The 24,022-nt window shown below is 35.4% G+C and overlaps 1 protein-coding gene and 1 pseudogene across 1 annotated transcript; one reads left to right on the forward strand and one right to left on the reverse strand.

Moving 5' to 3' along the window:
• The first annotated feature begins 4,652 nt into the window (after positions 1-4,652).
• On the forward strand, positions 4,653-6,586 carry LOC107849420 (annotated as a pseudogene).
• Positions 6,587-6,963: 377 nt separating this feature from the next.
• Positions 6,964-23,123, reverse strand: LOC107850589 (pyruvate kinase 1, cytosolic). Its single transcript, XM_047400777.1, has 16 exons — positions 22,837-23,123; positions 20,482-20,578; positions 19,209-19,306; positions 18,941-19,096; positions 18,257-18,334; positions 17,786-17,917; positions 17,427-17,507; positions 17,204-17,275; positions 17,010-17,099; positions 11,720-11,864; positions 11,485-11,573; positions 10,226-10,321; positions 10,039-10,106; positions 9,722-9,821; positions 9,039-9,098; positions 6,964-7,349 (listed from the first exon to the last, which is right to left on the reverse strand). The coding sequence occupies exons 1-16, from the start codon at positions 22,903-22,905 to the stop codon at positions 7,197-7,199; spliced, it is 1,584 nt and encodes a 527-aa protein (XP_047256733.1). The 5' UTR covers positions 22,906-23,123; the 3' UTR covers positions 6,964-7,196.
• Between the last annotated feature and the right edge of the window lie 899 nt (positions 23,124-24,022).

Consider the following 24,022-nt stretch of genomic DNA (forward strand, 5'->3'; position numbering starts at 1 on the left):
TCATTTTGGAGTTTCAGTTTTTGCCTGCTAATATTGGCACTTAATTCTGAATGAGTAAACACACACACACACTCTAGGTTTGATTAAGGTTTGTCAAAACTGTGATCAATCTAATATTAGCAGGGAAAAAAGATTCATAGAAGTATGTTTAGTATATTTGATGTTTGAAACCCTTTAATGTCTTTGTTTTTCTAATTTTTATTTTATAGTCCAACGATTTTCCGGTACAATCATGTTTATGATCAAAAGATTGAAAGACATTTTGAAATATTTCACATATATTTTGTTTAAGATCATAAGATTTTTGCAGTGCGTTCTACCTAAATAGAAGTGTCTGTACCTCACAGCAGTATGACATAGTTATGTAATGTACTAAACTCCGTTTATATATCCATCTATGACTTGTTCTGGCGGAAAAAAAAACATCATTCCAAGGTAATCTGGCATAACCATATTGAAGAAAATGTCATTGTTTGTCAAGTTAATTTTCTTTCTAAAAAACACTGATTCTCTTAAGTGAAATCTCTGCCGTAAGGTTTCAATTCTCCACATTGTAATTTCCTCTTCGTTTTTCTTTCCCCTACTCCCAATTAAAAGAAAACTAGAAAATCTCTCTCTTTTTTCTCGTGACAAGTGTAGAAAAGAAATAGCACCGTGATTCTCCAGATACCATGATTAATTTCAAAGTTAACGTTGGATATTATTATGGACAAATTAGTCCAAAATTATAATCATAGAATAACTTAGGCTGGTCATATCTTTCCAGATGTGATTAGTTTCAAAGTTAACGTTGGATATTATTACTTTTAAGTGGGATAAATTAGTCCAAGATTATAATCATAGGATAACTTAGGCTGGCCATATCTTTCTATATTTGAAGTGGGATAAAAAATTAGTCCGAAGATTATAATTGTAGAATAACTTAGGCTGCGAACGAAATGACCTCTTTCTTAGCCTAAAAAGCAAAAAAGCCTCTTTCTTAGAAAAAAACTAATCAATCACACCCGGTGGGACTAGAGATCCCACGATCCCATAATCGCCCGATTAGGCCACGAGTGCTTAACATTTGCTATTTGAAAGTAAAACTATTTTAATAAGAAAGGAACTTTCAACCGTTACTCTTTAGATAGTCCGCAAATCATACAAGTGAGTTAAACTACAATACTAGTTAAGTTCTGCACGCGAACTCAACTGAAAAGCATGCAACTGGTTCCGAGCCTTGAGATCCTCCCATCCCTCATTTAAAAGATCCTTTACTCAACCAACTCAGTCATCTTTGTGATACAATATTAGATAAATAGTAAGGGTGTCAAACGGGCCGGTTAAAACCGGTCCGAACCGGCCCACATAATTAAACCGGCCCGGTAAGCCCAAGGGCTTTAGGGGTCCGGGTCCTGGTTCAATTGGTTTTTTGATTTGGGCCCGGTTAACCCGGCCCGGACCCAACCCGGTTTGGGCCCGCCGGTTAACCGGCCCGGTTAATTTTTTTATTTTTTTTTTGAAAATTCAGAATTTCACAAACTGAAATTAAAAACTTAGTTTTAATACATTATTAATTTACTATCAAGTATTATTAATTTATTATATTAAGTAGCATATGTTTTATACTTTTATTTAAAGTAGTGTATATATTGAATGGTATATATATATGTGTGTGTATATCTTCCAAATCTAAAGTAGTATATATTTAACGTATACATGTGTATATGTTTTATAAATTAGTATATATATATATATATATATTGTAGTATATGTTTTATTTAAAGTAGACAAGTAGTACATAAATATTGAATGGTGCGTATATATGTGTTTATATCTTCTATAAGCGTATATATTTAACGTATAAATGTGTATATGTTTTATAAATTAGTATATAAATATAAATATTTATCTATCTATCTATCTATCTATCTATATATATATATATATATATATATATATATATATATATTGCAGTGTATATATATATATATATATTATACTATTATAGTATATGTTTTATTTAAAGTAGTACGTATAGTCATATATAATTATATATTGAATGGTACTATATATGTGTAATTGTTTATATATTTTTAAAAAAATATATATTGTATATTGGAGTGTATATAGTGTATATTGGAGTGTATATCATTGTAGTGTATATAGTGTATATTGGATTTTTTATTTTTTTTTAAACGGGTTTGACCGATTTTTAACCGGGTTTGACCGGGTTTTGGCGGGTTTGACCGGGTTGGGTTAAGTGAGTCGGGTTAGGGTGGGTTTTAATTTTTTTACTGTTGGGTCCAGCCTGGCCCAACCCATCTAGCGCCAAAATCGAACCTCTCAACCCGATTAAAATAGAAGGGCCGGTTCCGGGTTGGCCCGGCCCGTTTGACACTCCTGATAAATAGAGATAATTTTGTTTTCCTATTACACTATGTCTCCAATTTTCCAGTCATTATTTCTTAATCATTTAAATATTGTTCAAGGAGTTTATTCAGTTACAAGATTTAGCATTTGGCATATAACATGCAAATCAAATAATTCATAAGCATTGTATCATGGAGGACTTACTATTGTACGTTTTAATAATGAAAGCAAGAGTTGCCTTACTACTAGATAAAATTTGGAAACAGTGTTGAAAAGCAAGGAGGCCTTTTCCTTTACAATAACTAATCCCACAGCTAAAGTTTGGAGAGAATAGATGTACGCACATCTTATTTTTGTGAAGATAGAAAAGTCATTAAAACCATCGGCTCGAAAGAGGCGACCTTTTTCTTAATATTCTATTATTATAAAAAGTTGATGGTTTGATATTGCATTTGATTTTGCATATGGTTCTTTAAGTCAAGCAAAAAGGCACCATTTAGCGATGGTAGATCGAAAGCAAAATTAGAATTTAAAATTTTTTCGACTTACAACAATCGGACCATATATAATTTTAACACACCATTTTTTTTGGGGATAATTGTATATATGGCCATGTTGTCAGATAATGTATCAATTTTTTGAGTTGTAGTAAAAGAAACAATCATTTCTTTGCCCTTTATGGTTGTTTTCCAATGGAATTATCCATCATTAAAATTGTTTATAAGAAATAAATTTGTATATGTGCGTATTTCTTTCTAACGAACATGTGTTGCTCAATATTGTACTTTTTAGTTCAAAATGTTTTGCATTAAAATTTTATATAAAGTAAATTAATTCATTAATTGAGTATGAATGTCCACTTAATAGTAAATTTTGAACTAGTAGCTACTTAGGTAATTGCTTATAGTATAACAAACGTATTAAAAAAAACAAAATCCCCACATGTGATTTTTTAAAGTCACGAACCATGACTCGAGAATATTTATTAATTTCATACTCTTTCCACAAATAGTCGTCTTCTTCTTCCTTTTAAAAATAAATAAATAAATAAATAAATTGTGGGCAGAGGAATGAGAATGGGGATTACATGTTGGGAATTGAACCTTCATCAATAAGGTGAGAGTTCAGATAATTAACTAACTAACTTAGCTACCAAACGACCCCTAATAACTTTAGTTTGAATCTAACAAACATAGGGGCGAATCTATTAATGAGTTTGGAGGTGCCACGACACATGTACAGCTCGATCGATACAGAAAATGATACAAAAATTATACACATAAGTTTTATTAATTATTGCTTCTATTTTAAGTGCATGGTGTTTGTTATGTCTTTGCTTTTGAGTACAAAATATGCATTTAAATAAGTTTTAGTTCCAATCATCCATTCTTGAGTAATAATTTGGGAATATGACAATTTAGGGAAATACGATTTTGAAGTTTTTTACAAATTTGTTTATGTTTTATGTTCTTTTTATAAGCAATCCTCATTTTTACGATTAAAAAACATGATTATTTTTTAATTCAATTTGTAATTGATCATAAGAAATCATTTTCAAAGAAATGAGATCTCTTACCCTCTTACAATTAGAATAGAAGAAAATGAACTTTTTCTAATCTCTTAGTAGGAAAATGAAATCTCTCATGTGTAGAAAATGATGATTACTTTTTGTAAAAAGGACATAAAACTATTTTTTCTAATGAAACGTTAAAAAATCTTTTTTCCTTGATGAAGTTTTAAGCTTTGTTCAAAATCGTTATAATAATTAAATTATTTTATTCGGTCTAACTAATAGAAAAGATGAATAATTCTGATCGAAGCTCAAAATAGATCTAGTCGAAGCCTTAGTTAAAACCATGTGGCACCCGGAACCTCAATATCGTGAATCCGCCTCTCATTAGAAACACCAACTCTTCTCCTTTTTACTTATTTACCGTGCAAAACAAGTAACTAAACGCACAGAAACAGTAAGAAACTACAACTTCATAAACTAAGCTTCACATCTTATATAACAACCCTATTTTTAACTCCTTTGTTAGCTCACCCACTATTTAACTCTTAATAACTACCCAAAACAAAAAACCTAAGTCGGTTTTATATTGTGTAGCCACCAATTAAAACCATCACTATATATAATTACTCCAAAACAAATTTCAAACCAAAACATTTCTCACCTCACCATAATCACCTTCCTCCTTCAACCATATATCAAACAATACAACAACATACCGACATTACCACTGCCTCGTGGAGGTACATAGGCTGTTTCCAAGAGACCCTCGGCCCATATATCAAACAATATGGCCCCCAAAATGAAGCCTGAGTGTCAAACATGTTGGGAATGTGCATGTCCATACCAAACAGGTTGGAGATGCGCGTGCCGGACAAGCTCAGCACCACCAGAAAAATTAAGATTTCCTCCAATGGGTTTCACAGAGAATGGTTCAGCAACTTTTTTATCTACTGGGAACCCATGTTTAGATTTCTTTTTCCATGTTGTCCCTGATACCCCACCTCAAGAATTATTGCAAAGATTGCAACTTTCTTGGAAACGTAATGCTTTGATAATCCTCAAGCTTATTTGTAATTTAAGGGGTGTTAGAGGCATTGGCAAATCACAGAAAGAAGGGTTTTATAGTGCCGCTTTATGGCTTCACAAACACCATCCTACAACCCTAGTATGTAATATTGAAGCCATTGCCGATTTCGGGTACTTTAAGGATGTGTTGGAGATTTTGTACAGATTGCTATAGGGAGATGAAGTTAGAATGAAGGAAGAAAAGAAGTGGCTGAAAAAGAAAGGAAAAGGATTTTTGGAGGGTTTAAAGGAGAAAAAGGATAGTGGTATTCCTAAGAGAAAGACCAATGTAGTTCAATGGGAAAAGACACTGGATAAGGCAGATAAATTCTTGGACAGATACGCACATGATTATAATTTTCACTACCTGTATGAGAAAGTCTCTGGTTTCTTTGTTGATGCTTTGTGGGAAGACATGGAGTTGTACAATGAGGGGAGGTTTCATGAGCTTAGCCTCGCGGCTAAGTGGTGTCCATCTCTCGACTCTTCCTATGACAGGTCATTGCTAATGTGTGAAAGTATTGGAAGAAAGCTATTTCCTCCTGATCAGTACATGGATCTTGAAGACTCTCATTATGCTTATCGCGTGAGGAATAGTTTGAGAAAAGAAGTGCTCGTGCCACTCCGCAAGGTGTTGGAGATTCCAGAGGTTTATATTTGTGCAAATAAGTGGGAAGAGCTTCCTTATAAACACGTCCCTTCTGTGGCCATGAGAATGTACATGAACTTGTTCTACAAGCACGATAAAAAACGATTCGAGCAGTATCTTAAAGATGTGGAGAGTGGGAAAACAACAATAGCTGCTGGTGCTCTGCTTCCACATGAGATAATTGCATCTTTACAAAATTCCACGGGGCCGGAAGTTGCAGAGCTTCAATGGAACAGAATGGTTGATGACTTGGCAAAGAAGGGGAAATTAACAAACTGTATGGCAATTTGTGATGTCTCAGGAAGCATGAGGGGAACCCCAATGGAGGTTTGTGTGGCTCTGGGGCTACTTATTTCTGAAATTAGTGAAGAACCTTGGAAAGGAAAGTTAATTACATTTAGCACAGATCCAGAATTTCATATAGTGAAAGGGAAAAGATTGTCACAGAAGACTAATTTTATTAGCAAAATGAACTGGGATGGTAGTACAGATTTTCAGAAAGTATTTGATAAGATTCTCGAAGTTGCTGTGAGGGGGAACTTGCGTGAGGAACAGATGATAAAGAGATTGTTTGTTTTCAGTGACATGGATTTTGATCAGGCTTCAGCAAGTCCATGGGACACAGATTATCAAGTGATACGGAGAAAGTTCAAGCGAAAAGGTTATAACAGGGTGCCTGAAATTGTGTTTTGGAATTTGAGGAATTCAAGGGCAACACCAGTTCCTAGTAAACAACAAGGAGTAGCACTTGAGAGTGGATTTTCAAAGAACCTTGTGACTTCGTTCTTGGAGGAAGGTGAGATTTTGAGCCCAGAAGCTGTAATGATGCAAGCAATTTCTGGTGATGAGTATCAAAAGCTTGTAGTGTTTGAGTTATAAAAAGAAAATGATATCTGAAATTGTAATAAGATGTGCTCTTTAGTTTCTATCTACTAATGAGATTTTGAGTTCCTCTATATTTGACGTCATTGATGTTATATATACTAGCTTCACACTTGTCACAGTACTTAAATTAAGTTCTCTATCAAGGTAGATGATCTCACTAATAGAAGGTTTACCTTTTAAGTAATCTTGATGATTCATTTTCTCCTTAACCAACTGAATGTTTGGCAGTGTTCCTATGAAGAGTTTGTTATTATCAAGAAGAGAGGAATTCATAAGATATCAGTCATACCTGAAGATATATATAACACTACTGACACAAAAATGTGAAGCCATGTTGGATGACACCCCTCACTGCCTACACAACATATGAAAACAACATACCCAGCGAAGAGGGTAGAGTGCACGCGGACCTTACCTCTACACCTCAGAGGTAGAGAGGCTGTTTCAGATAGACCTTCGGTTCAAGGGAAAAATAGTCCAAAGAATCTGACGCGACATATGGATTAGAAAGAAAAAAGATTTATTAGAGAGGGCATTGCCTTAAAAGATGGTATTCTTACAATGCAAACTGGTAAGCGTTACTTACAGAGATTTAGATCTGTTACAGGATCAATTATTACAGTGACAGTTCAACTGGTTTTATAGCTACATGAGGACGATTTTCATGCATTCTGTTAACTTGAGAATACTCTCATGTTGTGCAGCCAAGTGAACATACAAAGATGTACAAACCTAATTCTCAAGTTCAATAATCTTCACTACAGATGAGTCACCAACTTTCTGGAAAACAACAACTCGGTCATGCGGCTTTATAACACCCGCTGTTTTCCCATGGTCCAGTGCAACCTTCAATACCGACTCATCGGTTGCATTTGTGGACTCAGCCTGAAGAATGTAAGAACAAATTCAATATTCTCAACATGGCACATCAAACATTCTAACAAGAGGAAAGAAGGTTACAGCAATTATGAAGTTAAGAAGGTCAGAAGGAAGATAATGCACTACCCAAAGATACTTCACCCTTCGTTAAATTTTCCCTTTTTGATCAAGTTTGGTATTCCTCTTTCCTTCGGCCCATGTTTCAATGTTCGTTAGCAAAAAGTTCGAGCCTTTGGGATCTTTCTTGAACAGCGGTCACTCAAGTCCTTTTCTTCTGTTGATGCTGACTTATATATCACATTTTTATCTTGTATACTCATCAACTTTTTCATACATTATCTTAAATTATCTTTCCTCTTATACTTTTTATCTCCCATGATACAAAGGCTCCTACAATCTTAACAGCAGCATAAGTAACTCCCATTCACATTGTTTTTTCTTTCTCTATTTTTAACCTTTTCTGAAAGACCGTTCGTATAGCTTCACTATTATATCCAGTGACTGATCCAGTAATACCTGTCTCTCTTTGGTGACTTTTCCAGCAGCACATACACCTCTTTCCGGTGACTTATCAATCATTCTATGCTTTATTAGGGACAATTTTGACAGCGCCCTTTCTCGAACCTTTTTCAATCAATAAAAAGTTATTTTCCGTCAGTCAATTTTTTGCCAAGTTTCTGACAGTTAGAACTTTTCCTGACGGGATGACGATGACCGAGAATTTTCTGACCAGATTCCAATGACCAGAACATAGACAACTAGATTTTGATTTTGACTTTATGGCAATTCTGTTGAATATTTAACTGTATATGTCTCCAGAATAGGCAAACTCAAACTGTTGCTCCATTATTTGACGAAACGTGGTAGAAAGCCGCATGCTTGGAAGAGAAGTGCTTATTAGTTGTTCATGGATAATTCCTAATACAAAAAGTAGATCATATCTGACAACTGCAAATTAGTGTCCCGTGTATTCTGCAGTTATCAAATAAAATCCATATACACCTACTGAAAGACGAATCAGAATTAAAGAAAAATCCATGTGGGCAATATATACGAACTAGCTGACATTAATTCTTAACCATGTCATTGCATACGCTACAACAACCTACCCAGTGTAATCCCACAAGTGGGGTCTGGGAGGATAGAGTGTATGGAAAGCTTACCCCTGCCTTGGGAGGTAGAGAGACTGTGTCAGATGGACCTCGACTCAAGTAAAAGCATATCAAAGCAGATCGGAAAAGAAATAACTGAAGTGAAGGGATCATGGCAAAACACCACAGGAAGCATGGCACATCATTCTGAAAAATGGAATAGTAACTACACCACAAAAAGTGTGGGTAATCAAAGTACAAGAAATAGTAGATAGTAACAGAAATCGACAGACAAAAAACTACTGGAGAAATACTACGACTAACTAGTATGGAAGGGTAAGCGAGACAATGCTCTACTACCTACCTACACATTGGGATAATGTTTGTAGAGAATTTTAGTAGTTAAAGACCCTAAATTATTTAATGTTGGAATGAAACGAGTCAACATGAAGCGAAAAACAAATACAAGATGAGGTCAAGCGACATTGTTCATCAACACTTTACAATTCCATGTTGGTTAACATAGTTTTTAATCAGAATACAGACCTGTAGATCTAGAAAGAAATCACTTATTAAGGGAGGAACAGGAGAAAAAATTTCATACCGGATGTCTTGGATCTGCAAGGATGGGGAAAATCCCTCTAATAATAAGAGACTGCCTAGCCTGTCATTTAAGTCATCGATGCATTAGACAAATAAAATCAGTTTCATTTACTATTTGACAATGGCATATCATCGATGATAATATGAACTAAAGAAAAAAAAAAGAAAAAAAAGCATCAGAGAAGAGCTGTATTGGCATCCCAAGAAACCTTTTCTTACACCAAGAGTCAGTGTGAGTGATTAAGAAATAGTAGGGAAAAGTTGACAGTCTGACAGGATTTCAATACTTGCTTCACATCAGAAATAGAGGGTATTTGTTGGAAACACAGTTTTTGCAAAAATTGACTTTCAATTTTTTCAAGGAAACATCATCAGAGCATATGACCAGAAAATAATGCACACAATTATAGGAGGTAGAATGAATCAGATCCATATTCAGTAAGGATGTATCATTATTGAACCATGTAGTCAGAAGAATAGCATATCATCAATGAGTGAAAGCAGAAGTATCACAAAATGAGTGAAAGCAGATGTACCACAAAAATCCATATAGCAGAAGCTTGATTCTTATATTATAGGCATAAAATGCACTTCAATTTGGCACGGGTAACATGATGGTAATAGTAATATATATATAAGTTGAAACATAATTCAAAAAGAAAGTCCTTCGCAAAACATGACTACCTGAAATGCACCACTGAATGTCCAGCGGAGTTGGTTCGTTTTGAGACGAGGAATGACAACAGACAATACTGGCATCATTGGCCTATACTTAGCTATCAATCTGCATTATCAGTAAAACGTTATGAATTAAGTTTGCTGCACTAGAGAATGGACTTCAGGAGATAGCCTTCTTTGGTGAGAAGGCCTGGTAAAAATGTCTTTTCAACAGGAAAACACAATTTACATCAATACATAGCAAATATGATGACCGTAGAGAGAGAGAGAGAGAGAGAGAGAGAGAGAGAGAGAGAGAGAGAGAGAGAGAAGAGAAGAGAGACCTTGCAGCTCTCCCTGAAGAAGTGAAGCAGATAATAACAGATGCCTTGACTTTGATAGCAGCACGTACCTGAATCAAACAAAAGCAGTGCAGACAATATTCATGTCAATACCAGAATCTTAAAGTCTATGGCACTGTTTCTCTCCAACCTAGCCAAAAGCTTAACATCAGCAGCAGAAACAACATACCGCAGAGGAAGCAATAGATTCCAAGTGAGTCATTGGTTCTCCCACATACTTAACAGCCCTCTTAAAATAGACATCTTGATTATAAACCTTTTCTGCCTGTAAAGGGGAACTAATTTGAGCAGTAGAAATCTACAAGAGAATCTCACAGTAATCATCTGACTACCTTGGAATCAACAAGACACCGCCATGGAGTGCACAAAGTGAATATTAAGGCAAAAATGAAACAAAAAGATAAGGTTATGCCACAATCTCACACTTCTGACTGATTAGTTACAGATTTGTTCCTCTCCTGTGCCATTCTGGCTAAATACAAACTCGACTGCACTCCTTCAACTCAACTCACAACTTTTAGTAGTTCATTCATCCCCCACCCAACAATATCTGGTCGAAAATACACTTGAACCATGGCATATCCAAGTTTGGAAATTGAGCTTCTCTCCGTATTTCTCTTCTTTGCAAAGTGAAATTCATCACTGAATAGATCCTTAAAAGAGAAATAGATGGTAAAGATGGGCCTCGTCAAATACATTTCCTAATTCATTTATTCGATAGCCGTATGCTTAATTCACATCATGGCAGCAATTGATTCTCCCCAACTCGCACTGAGCACGGGCCATTTAAAATGACTTACTGGCTATATGGCCCACATTTATGAGCGGGAAAAATAGATGTGCCTGTGAGCCAATCCATGTAACTTTGACGTAAGTTAAGACTTCCCCACTTATGAACTGAAATCCTATCAAACATCTAAAAATTTCACTATACATGATTAAGGTGCTTTTGGAGCATCAATATCACTTTAGGGGACCTGCTTTAGAATATTTATCTGATCTTCAGAAGAAAAATAATTTTAACAGTTCCACCATAAGTATAAAATAAACATTGAATTCAACATAATCCTGCTTTCTGTAAGGTAAGACCACAATCATGGTAATACATCAAGTCAACATAGCTTTTACTTCTTACGGCATCAATATAGAGGTACAGTAGTAGTCTATTCACTGTTAGTTCTGATATTAGGTGTACTTTGCACTCCACATAAATCATACTTGTTAAATCTTACCAAAAGTGTTACATCAAGTCAGAAGATTTCAGTAGCTATTGTACTTCGCAGGTTGATGCTTACAGTTTTATAGTATAAAGAACAAACAGAGAACAGGGCAAAGAAGATTCAAAGAAGGCGATCGGGGTGTCCATTGACAATGAACTCACAATGGTTGAATACGCCTTATGTAGAACAGCAACGAGGTAAGACTTACCTCTGCACAAATTTTACCAACAGTGGAAATAGTCTCAACAGGATATAGCCCTCTTAGGGTCTCTGCACCTAGAAGAATTGCATCACTACCTGGGATGAAAGAAAAATAATAAGAAGCATCCTGGAGACGAGCACGTTTATACCTACCACAAGTATTTGGTATATATATTACATGTTGAAAGGAATCTATATATCAAATAAATGTGACAACAGGCCAATCAAAGAACAGAAGCTACCATCCAATACAGCGTTGGCAACATCTGTTGCCTCAGCACGAGTGGGTCGCAAGTTATCAGTCATACTGTCCACAACACGAGTGATCACAGCAGGTTTCCCAGCCATATTGCACTTGTAAACAGCTGCCTTTTGAAACAGAAACACCTGGTGATTAATAGAATCTGATTAGAACGAAAGAAGTCCAAACAGCATAACTGCTAAGTCTCACAAGCAATGGAAAAGGTACCATGAAACTATCCCATGAAACAAAGAAAAATACAACACTAGGCCCATCAGGCGCTATTCAATCACACGTAGACTATTCAAATATATCGTGAACCCACTTATAGTTCGATGAGAGAACTTTCTTTTTATGTGCACCGGTGCCTTTGTTTCTTAAGTTTGCCTCTCTTCCTCTGTCTTTAAATTAGTAACAAATCAATGCTCGACCTTTATATAGCATAAAAATATTTTATCCTATACTCTTCTTTACAAGTTTCCATATCCTATCCCAAATTGAAACTCCATGTTATCATTAAAGCTAGTACTTGGTTATATAAAATGTTTAATAATGAGCTAATATCCATGAACTGAAGTCACATTCCAGCAATTGAAACTTTGATTTCCAGCTTGTTCTTAAGTGCTACAAGTGTTCCTTCATGTAATACTGAGAAGAAAGCAAGAATTGAAGAAGATGTTTCGGCTAGCTTTGTCAGATACATTCTCTGATGTAACTACAAACTGAACCTCTCACTCACTGCATATAGAGTGAATATCACTGAAAAGCATCAATTATCACAACTACCAAGGAGCAAAGAGTGATACAAGTACGATCATGATTGTGGACCAATACGTAAAGACTCGAGCTTGGGCGGCTGCCCAACCAATGGAACAAGCTTTGAAGTGTAGAGAACAAGTCCCAACACTCCAAAACCATCTAATATGCACAATCCAAGGCCTCCCTTTTCTCTTGGCTCATTAAGGGCATTCTAGTCATTTTGTATTAAGTTGAAACCTAGGCTATAAATAGAACATGTTAGGTCATTTTGTCATAACTTAGATGCTTTTTTGAGAGCTCTTTGAGAGTGTTCATACAAGTGTGGATATCACTTGTGATAAGTGTGGAATCACTTGTGTTGGTTGCTTGTTTTGAAACGTTGGTTGCTTGGGGATTCCGTTCCCTTGAGGTCACCGTAAGAACTTGACGTTATTTGTATGAATTCTTGAGTCTTAGTGTTCAATATACACTTTGGTTCATAGTGTTTGTGCATTGTGTGTCAAGTTATCTATCATTCTATCTTATTATTGTTGTTGTGTTCATTCTCGGTTTTGGGTGTCCAAACCCGAGACCTTGTTGTGTCATTTTTGTTCTTGTTATTGTGTTGTAATCTTAGTTTGTGGCTCGTTGATTATAGGTGTTGAACGCCTTAGAATCTTCTTGTTATCGTGCTTGTATTGCTATTGTGTAGTGAATCCGAGAGGGGTCACCAAAGGGGGTCCTCAGTTCTTCAAATCATGGACTGTTTTGGTGTGTGTTAGTGTCTTCCTTGTCGATTTTGTATCATTTGGTATCAGAGCATGGCTTGATTTTGTTCCCACAAGATCAATCTTGGGCTAGCTTGCTTGAATATACAAAAAAAAAAAAAAGTAGTGTTCTTGAGTTTGGATCTCGGCCGAAAGTTTGTTGTGTTCTTGTTGTGTTTGGCCGAGACTTGAACATTAGATCTAGGAGTCATTTTGTTTGTCTTGGTGTTTCAAGTGTTAGTTTTCTTCATCACTAACACTCTTGAGTCAAGATCTAAATTTGAGCTTGCATTTGTTGAAGTGTTGTTGTGAACTTAAAGCCTTAGCCAATTGTGTTGTCATCTTAATGGACTTGGCCGTGATTTGTTGGCCTTGTTGTTGTTGGAATTGGTTGTTGGGACTATTGTGTTCTTGGTGATTGTTGAAGTTGTTCTTGATGTTCTTAATCCCTTTCAAGACTTGTTAAAATAAAGTGAATACTAGATCTATAAAGTTGAAGAGAAAAAGGTGAAAGCTTGTTAGTCTTGAAAGACTTTCCATCACCCATCAACTAGTCAATCACTTCCCAACAACTTTCCTTGATCTAAGGGGGATGGTACAAAAAAGTCAAGTCTTCCACTTTTGAATTTGACAATAGGATTTCAAGACTTGTTTCCCTCCTAAATAAATTTCCACCAATTTCAAATCACAAATTGCTCAAGACTTCCAATTTTGGAAAATAAAATTTGTAAAGACTGCAACCAATATGTGGCTGCCACGTCACGTTTTACTGTTCACACGACAAATTTAGGCTCAAATTTTTGATTTCTTAGTTTCTAATCTTTGTTTCTTAGTTGGAATTTGTTGATTCTATTGCTAATTAACAAACTAGTAATTGTCTACTAGGTTGTAAATTAGTTTTTGGGTTCGTTTATTCGTGTCTACGTTTCTTTGTGTGCTTTTATCTTATAAAATTCGTTGTAGTTTCTTGGTTCAAGTCCGTACGTATTTTCTTTGAGTTGTTTCAAAAGAGAATCTATTCCGACCTCGAGCCCCAATTGGGACCAAGTAATCTCCTTGGAGTATGAACGAGTTACCAACACTTGTGAGGCCAATTGAGAGACATTTCAAAGTGTGAATGCTTGAGAGCTTGTGAGGATGTTTTCTTTTCGAACATTAACTAGTTTATTGTTTTTTGTGTTTTTGTTTTAGAATTTCTTTTGTTAGGAACTATGCCATTGGAAAAGGTGACCATGAACGATTTGATGGCTGCCATAATAGGTATGAAACATGACCTTAGTAGCCGAATGGAGAGAATGGAAAAAATAATGGACCGAGTGGAAGGAAGAATGGAAGGGACGGAAAGCTCTCTTTGGAAGGAGTTGGATAACTTGATAGAGAATCCAAGCCTTCCTAATCAAGTTCTTGTGAGTGGACATGCTATACATGAGCTACAAGGTAATCAAACTAACTCTTGCACTCTAGTGAATGAGGTTAGTAGCCAAAGTGTGAATGGTAGTTTGTCTTTAGGTGAGCCGAATGTGCCTCCATTTGGTGAAGATAATGTACAACTTGAGATTGTGGATACACTAGTTGATCCATCTAGTGTTGAGGCCATTGTGGCAAGTGATAGTACATTGTCTTATCGAAGTCATGAAGACCAACTTGTGTGTGAAAATGGTGATGTTGAACATGTTGGCCGATTGACTATGGATGACCCTCTGGTTGTTTTTGTTGTAGACCATGCTAGAATAGATGGGATATATGATTGTACTAGTGGTAGTATTAGGAAAAGAAAATGCATCCTAAACCCGTGTCCATTGACACTCCACCCATTTGATCCCGGTGATCATTTGAAGTATGGTGATGAGGATGTCTTTTGGAATGACTTGAATGCGCATGGAATTTATGGCCTTCCTATCTCGGCTTTCAAGTCTATTTGTTGTTCCAAGAAGAGTCTATGTTTTCCACTTGATGAGCAACTCTTGTTCCTTGTTTCTTGTCACACTTGTGTGGATAGACTAGTTGACTCTTTCTTGGGAGGGTATTCGGGTAAGAGGGATGTTTGGGTGTATGTGAAGTTTGAGCCACCTTGGCAAGATGTTATGATTGATTACACTAATCCTAACCCTCATACCTTGAGGAACTTGTGTTTGCTTGTCCTTCCTATTGTTTTGCAAGGTTCGGATTCGAGGTCGAATCCTTTTTCAAGAAGGGGAGGATGATACAAGTACGATCATGATTGTGGACCAATACGTAAAGACTCGAGCTCGGGCGGCTGCCCAACCAATGGAACAAGCTTTGAAGTGTAGAGAACAAGTCCCAACACTCCAAAGCCATCTAATATGCACACTCCAAGGCCTCCCTTTGTCTTGGCTCATTAAGGGCATTCTAGTCATTTTGTATTAAGTTGAAACCTAGGCTATAAATAGAACATGTTAGGTCATTTTGTCATAACTTAGATGATTTTTTGAGAGCTCTTTGAGAGTGTTCAAACAAGTGTGGATATCACTTGTGATAAGTGTGGAATCACTTGTGTTGGTTGGTTGTTTTGAAACGTTGGTTGCTTGGGGATTCCGTTCCCTTGAGGTCACCGTAAGAACTTGATGTTATTTGTATGAATTCTTGGGTCTTAGTGTTCAATATACACTTTGGTTCATAGTGTTTGTGCATTGTGTGTCAAGTTATCTATCATTCTATCTTATTATTGTTGTTGTGTTCATTCTCGGTTTTGGGTGTCCAAACCCGAGACCTTGTTGTGTCATTTTTGTTCTTGTTATTGTGTTGTAATCTTAGTTTGTGGCTCGTTGATTATAGGTGTTGAACGCCTTAGAATCTTGTTGTTATCGTGCTTGTATTGTTATTGTGTAGTGAATCCGAGAGGGGTCACCAAAGGGGGTCCTCGGTTCTTCAAATCATGGACTGTTTTGGTGTGTGTTAGTGTCTTCCTTGTCGATTTTGTATCAAAGAGAGACCTCCTCGTGAATTATCCAAGTGGAAAGATGAAAGTTATTTAGGAACTAAGAGACAGGAACAGAAGGTACTGACACTACAATTCAATCATTAGATGTTATACTGATACTATTCAGGTGACCTTTTGCTCCTTTTTTGACCCAAAAAAACATTAAAAAGGTATATAACTGGCTCATTATATGTTGGCTCAACATTTCAGAATGTGTTTGGATATTATGGTGTATATGGGGGCATGTTGGTCATACCCTGCTTGTTGAACCTGTTTGGGCTTTTCTTTTTTGCTTTCTTTCTTTCCCTTTTTTTTTTTTTTTTTTTTTTTTTTTTTTTTGGGGGGGGGGGGGGGGGGGGGGGGGGGGGGGGGCGGCGGCTTTTTCTGCCTTTAATTTGAAGTTTCGAGTCACAACACATTTTTATGGTAGATTATGACATTTTGCTTAAATCAATAACATAAAGGAATAATGGATTATCGCCCTTCTAGGAAAAAGATCCGTGCAGATAAAACAGTGACATCTAAGCACAAATCAGTTGAAGGCATGCAATACATTTCAGTACTCTAAGACGATAATGCCTCATGGATGTACGTCAAAACAGATCCCATTTATTTTCTCATTATACACAAACTTTTCATCCCTAAAATTCACTCACATACACCCAAAAAAATCTCTCTGTAACATTTGGTGTTTGAATTAGTAGATCAGTTGAATGACCATTAATGATCTGCAACTTAAATGAGGGGGCTGCTTATCGTCATCAATAATATGTCACCAGAAAAGACTGAGGACAATTCACTTCAACCAAAAAAAAAGAGAGAGAGACAGAGGAGAATCACTGGACCTTCTCAGGTGGTAGATCTATTCCTAAATTTCCACGAGAGAGAATTATGCCATCAGCTTCTCTGAGAATCTCGTCAAAGTTTCCCATTCCCTGTAAGCAGATGCAAGGGAAATTTTATACAAACTGCAATGTTAAATCAATACTACGTGCAGGTTTTTATGAATAAGTCCCAAAGTATTCGACAGGTAACTAACCTCCACATTTTCAATCTTAGCAAAAATCTGTGTTTGATTAAGATCTCCCAACTTGGATAGAAATTCACGAGCCTGAACAAGAACATGAAGAACCACATAGATTGTTATGAAATATGTTTATTCACTTCTAAAGTGATAGCATAGAAGAGGTCCAGATCTTACATAGCTAAGAGAAATGCTGAAAGTAATAAAGTAGAAAATAGATTCTATAAAATGACCTTACATGTCGAACATCTTCAGCATTTCGTGTGTATGACAGTGAAAGGATATCTATTTTGTTTCGAAAAGCCCAACTGCTTATAACCTAAAATATTTGCAAGATATACAGCATAAAATTTACCGTTAGACAGAATATCAAAGTTTTAAACAAATTTGGCCAATAAGTTCTGCAGAGTTGTTTTTAAATGTGAATCTAAATGAGCAAACAAATTTTCATCCCCAAAATAACCAAAGGTACTTATTTTCTCGTACTGCATACACAAAATACTTGGAGCCTCTCAGACCAATTTTATGGGGCACAAACTTTGAGAGCATGAAAGAATGATTCAAAATGATGGTCTTCGATATTAGGCAACAACAGACCTTTTTATCTTTGTCAGTGAGAGTTGGCAAGTCAATACGGATCTGGGAAACATGTAGCGTGTACAATGGTCCAGCCAAGGTGGCAGAATTTTTAATCGAGCAAACAACATCCTCTCCATTCACCTCTGTAACCTGCATTGTTGGGAACTCTTGAAATCAGAAATTTAACCAGTTTTAACATTGCTCACATCTTTTTGCACATTGATTTCCTGCATCAGCAGAAAGTCTAAACAGAAGGCCCATGCAACTCTAAGAGTACCTACGCTATGCTGTCACAAATGATAGTAAAGTGCCATACTCTAGCATTGGCTCTCTCTCTCTCACACGCATTATTTTGGTGTGTTGTGGGAACAGGTAGAGAGGATTGCACAGTGATTGTGGACAAAGTATTCTCATATTGATGAAACGAAATAAAAGTGATCATCCCGCTGGTCCAAACATTTAAAGTATTATTTTTCAAGGTTGTCTCACCTCTAACCACACAGAGGTAGTCTCACTTCCCGTGAACAAGTACTGACCAATGAAAATAGTATCTCCATTCTTCACTGACTGCAAAATCATGAAAATTTAGCATCAGAACATGCCATGGTTCATTCATAGACGGGAACTAAAATCAGTATGCTTCTACATTTACAGTCTCGGATGTAATTTTCCAGCTATCACTCTAACTTTTGAGATTGGATATTAATTTTAATACACTCGTCACCGGTGGATTCTCCAGTTCAGTAGAAGCTTAGGCCTTCTTAAGTCCATATGTCTCTTGATCACTAATCCCTATGGATAATACTGCAACCTTGTTTTAGGGTTCACAATCCTAACCCACATGCAAATTAACAGCCACTGTCTGCTGATGATCAAGTAAGGAATTGACTAATCTAAATTTCCCAGGAAAAAAGTAAGAAGGTTCAACCTGACAATTAACATGATGTGAATAGCACACCAGTCTAAAATCTCTTCCTCTTGTTATCGTTCCCCTGATAAGAGTCAATTCAACTTCAATAGTACATTTATGCATGATATGCTAGAGGAAACCTGGAGGTGCAGTTCCAATAAACTTCCATAAAGACATATTATACTTTTATGCAGGATATGCTAAGGGAAACCTTGAGGTGCCGTTAACTTCCAGAAAGACATACTTTGCCTTGTGGAAATTACCTTTGATAGGCCACTAAAATTAATTGGCAGTAGATTTGGCGTAGCCTCTTTATCTTGATCAGGAGTTAGGATAACTAAGGAATCTGCTTGGAGTGAAATTGGGTGTTCGCTCTTATTGACAACTTGTAATTCAGGACCACCAGTGTCTAGCATAACCTGAAAAGAGAAGGAGAATAGTTGGTCATAACCAATTTTAGAAGTAATATACTCAGACTTATATAGACAGAGAAGTTCAACTTAGTATGGATACCAGGAACAATGAGCTTACCGCACAGAGCTTCTTAGATCTTTTGATAGCTGTCCTTAGATTTTCCAATGTCTCTTGGTGAAATTCAGCATCACCCCATGAAAAGTCAAATCGCGCCACTAATATACACAACAAGAGAAGTATTGGATCAGTGGTGCCAATGTTCTTTATTAGCTCAGTTCCAGCCATTCAGCATCTTTCAAGCAAAAGGAGCACACTGAAGGCTACTAACAAGCTTTTGAAAAACACCATTTTTTAAGTTGTATGAACTGAAGTTGCAAAAGTACTCGCAAAACCAGATCATTTATGAGGTAATTACAAGTAAATCTTTTTTTTTTTTTTGAGGAGGTAATTACAAGTAAATCTCTTGCTAAGTATTATTGGTAATCTGATTAAAATGGTAACTAACTTGCTATCGCAGGTTAAAATTCACTAGATCTTTACTATCAATATATATAACTTAAATCTATCTCCACCATATTCTATCACTCAGTTAAGCCTAGCCTATATGACTATTGACTAGTTCTATTGCCCATCCTAAATTATATCAAACGATACTTGGTAGGATGCAAGTATCAATTTTGTTTACAGATGTAAGTCCGGCCCTTTCCCGGACCCCGTGCATAGCGGAAGCTTTAGTGCACCAAGCTGCCCTTTTTTTTCAAATGTAATACAGGAAAATTACTTGTGAGAAAATATTTTCCACAGTTTTACTTACATTACAGAAACATTCTTTTATTTGGCAAAAAAGAAACAAAATAACAACAAAAAGTCTCTCTTTATACACAAATATATAAAATGCTGATGTCTTAATTTAAGTCTCCCCTGGTTTAATGTTCATTAGTTGTTTGTTTGTCAGCTTTATGAAGTTCCCTTTTTTCTTATTCACAAGTGAAAGCATTTGGAGCCTTGGCACAATGGTAAAAGCAGCTGGTGTGACCAGGAGGTAATGGGTTCATGCTGCGGAAAAAGTCTATAGCAAAAACGCAAGGTGATATTGTGTCGTAAGACCCAGTGTGGTCCATCTCTTCCCCGACTAGCGCATAATGTGAGGTTAGTACACCAGACTGCCCTTCACGATAAATGGGAGTTTTCTTTCTAATTTCAAGTTTTTTGTCAAACATATTCATTTTAGTTACTCAAATGACCAATTTATCACCACACAAGCATCAACTCTTCCCCCATAGCTAGTTTTTTGTCAAACATATTCATTTTAGTTACTCAAATGACCAATTTAGCACCACACAGGCATCAACTCTTCCCCCATAGCTAATGCTAAAATATGATACTGTACCAGACATTCCTGCTTCCAGGCAACTAGAGATAATCTCCACCGAACGTGATTTCGGACCCAGAGTGCCAACAATCTTGGTCATTGCTGGAAAAAAATTCTGCAAAATCATCATTTAACAGATCATCAACAATAACAACATACACAGTGTAATCCCACAAGTGAGGTCTAAGGAGGGTAGTGTGTATGCAGACTAATAGACCCTCGTACAAGAAAAAACACAACCAAGTAGTCTCGGAAAAGAAGTTCCAGAAGTGTAGCATGACAAAGTAAGTTAAGGATAAAAAATACACCTTAAGTATCCCAATTTTTTGAGTTTTCTACCTAATCTATCACCAAATGTTTCTCAAAACACACCTCAACTATCAGTTATTCACTTTTCCTAGCAGCAATATCACCAGGTAGAAAAAATGAACAAATAGTTGAGGTGTGTTTCGATAAACATTTAGTGATAGTTTAGGTAGGAAACTCACACACTTGATAATTCATGTATGAAACTTAAAAAGTCGAACATTTAAGTGTGTTTTTGACCCTTCAGTCAAAAGAAAAAAAAGTGTCTACAACAAAATGATACTATATCGAAGTATGAGAAGTGACAAATAGTAATAAAAATCGAAAAAATAAGAAACTACAAGAGTAATGCTACAGCTAGTTGTAAATTCGACAGATCATAAACCACCACAAATCAAACAACAATAATCACTTCAAGCTCATACCATCAACAAACATATTACAAGAACAATTCTCCAAAGAAAAAAAAAAACACAACCTCCACAACTAAAAAGCAAAATGACAAAGTACAGCTCCTGAGCTCCACGCATTAAAGCTCCTAGCATGGCGGATTCAGGGAAGAGCCGAACCACGAAATAAAAAACCTCGCAAAAATATCTATGTAGACCAGAATTAATTAATCTACGGTGAATCAAACAAGTCAAATTCTAGTAATAATAGTAATAGTAAAAGAAGAAGAATTCACTTAAAGGCTTTGTAGTAATATCTACAACAAATGATACTATAATCGAAGTACAAGAAATAACAGATAGTAACAAAAATCAAAGAACAATGCTACAACTACAAGTAATTTACCAGATTACAAACCATAAATCAAACAACAATAATCACTTCAAACTCATAGCGCATCTGCAACCACATTACAAAAAACAATTCTCTCAAAAACAAAAAACAAAAAAACACAAGTTCCACAACTAAAAAGCAAAATTACAAAGTACAACTCGATGCACTAAAGCTCCTGTTGTGCGAGGAATCCAGGTAAAGGCAAAACCACAAACTAAAAAAACTCATAAAAAAGACCATTTTTTTTTTGGTAAATAAAAAGACCAAAATTATGAACCGACAGAGAATCAAACAAGTCAAAGGCTTTGTAGTAGAATCTACAACATAATGGTACTATGATCAAAGAGCAAGAAATAACAGATAGTAACAATGCTACAACTACTAGTAAATTTAACAATTCATAAACCACAAATCAAACAACAATAATCACTAAAATCAACAACCACACTAAAAAAAACAATTCTCAAAAAAAAAAAAAAAAACACAAATTCCACAACTGAAATCCAAAATGACAAAGTACAGCTCGGTGCACCAAAGCTCATGCAATGCACAGGATCCAAGAAAAGGCCGAACCACGAACTAAAAAACCTCATAAAAAAATCTATATTGAGCAGAATTAATGAATCGACAAGAGAATCAAACAAGTAAAATCTAGTAGTAGTGGTAGTAGTAGTATCTACAACAAAATGATACTCTAACCGAAGTACAAAAAATAACAGATAGTAACACAAATCAAAGAACAATGGTACAACTACTAGTAAATTTAACACATCATAAACCACAAATCAAACAACAATAATCACTTCAAACTCAAATTCCACAACCAAAAACCAAAATGACAAAACACAAGTCGGTGCACTAAAACTCCTGCAATGCACGGGATACGGGAAAAGGCCGAACCACGAACTAAAAACTTCTTAAAAACATCTAAATACAGTGAATCAAACCAGTCAAATCTGGTGGTAGTAGTAGTACTTAAAGGCTTTGTATACTGTAATCAAAGTATAATGCTACAATTACTTGTAAATTGTCAGATCATAAACCATAAATCAAACAACAATAATTACTTCGAACTCAAATTCCACAACTAAAAAACAAAATGACAAAGTACACCTCGGTGTACCATAGCTCCTGCTATGCACGGGATCCAGGAAAAGGCCGAACCACGAACTAAAATAGCTCATAAAAACATCTAAATTGACCATAATTATGAATCTACAGTGAATCAAACAAGTCAAATTCTAGTAATGGTAATAGTAATAGTAGTAGAAGTATTTAACTTACAGGTTTTGATGGCTCGAGAATCGAGGCCATCCGAACAGGTTCTTCGAGTAGCAAGTTCGTCGAATGCATTTTCTCCGGTAGCCGGTCACTGCAGCAACTTCGGCGAGTGAATTCAGCTCAAAGAGGAAAGAGTACAATAATGCAAGTAAAAAAGATGCTAAAAATAGTAAAGTACTGTAGAGGCCGGGAAATACATGAATACTAGTACTAATATTTAAATAACTTTTCCATTTCTGAAAAGACGTTTTCTATAGTACTTTCTAATCTTTTTCTTTTCTAAAAATATTTTCTTAATTCAGAAAAAAAAAAAATATATTTTCTTCATTATTAATATACTTTAACCTACAAATAAAGAGTTATTTAAAAGTTAAAACTAAATTATGTTTAAATGATGTTTAGTGACAGATTAAAATGGGTACGACACTAGTGAAAATAATTGCTCCTATTAAGTATAATTAATTTTGTGATTATTATAATTAATTTTGTGATTATTTACTGTAACACTTTATTTATAATTATTTTATTAGTGATTGAAACATAATATTTATCATAAAATAATATAAAACATTAAGACAACAAAGATATAATTAAAGTAATGATAAGGGAAAGATGCTTGCTTCTCCTTGACGTACAAATTAATTAAATTAAAAATTTCTTAATTATAAAATAAGTTGTTGCAAAGTTTTTTATGAGCTACTTGTAAGTTGTCTACTTAATGAAATTATTCAAAAAAATATATATAATATACATTCACAATATAGTGTATTTATAATAATAGTTTTATACTATGATGTATAAACTCAGAATCTATTTAAAATTGGATACAACTTCTTTATTTCTAATTAAAAGTTTATATTCTATTGGAGAGCTCTAGTATTAAAAAAAAAAAAATGGTCAAAAGCATCCCCAATCTGTACCCCAAATTCCAACTACACACTCAACCTTTAAAGGTAACTTATTACCCCTGAACTATTTTAAAATAGAATTACTACCCCTGAACTATTTTAAAATAGAATTATTAACCTCCTCAAAAACTGACAATCAGTCATTTGGAATATGGTGTGATGCAAGCGCTGTCACGTCATGCCACGTCATTTTCACGTCATTTTTTCTTTTTTTTACTCTAAAAAAATTAATTATTTAACTTTATTATTTCCTTTTGAGAAAATGGTCAAATACCCCCTAA

Source organism: Capsicum annuum, chromosome 12 (assembly GCF_002878395.1).
Source record: "Capsicum annuum cultivar UCD-10X-F1 chromosome 12, UCD10Xv1.1, whole genome shotgun sequence".
Classification (NCBI taxonomy): Eukaryota; Viridiplantae; Streptophyta; class Magnoliopsida; order Solanales; family Solanaceae; genus Capsicum; species Capsicum annuum.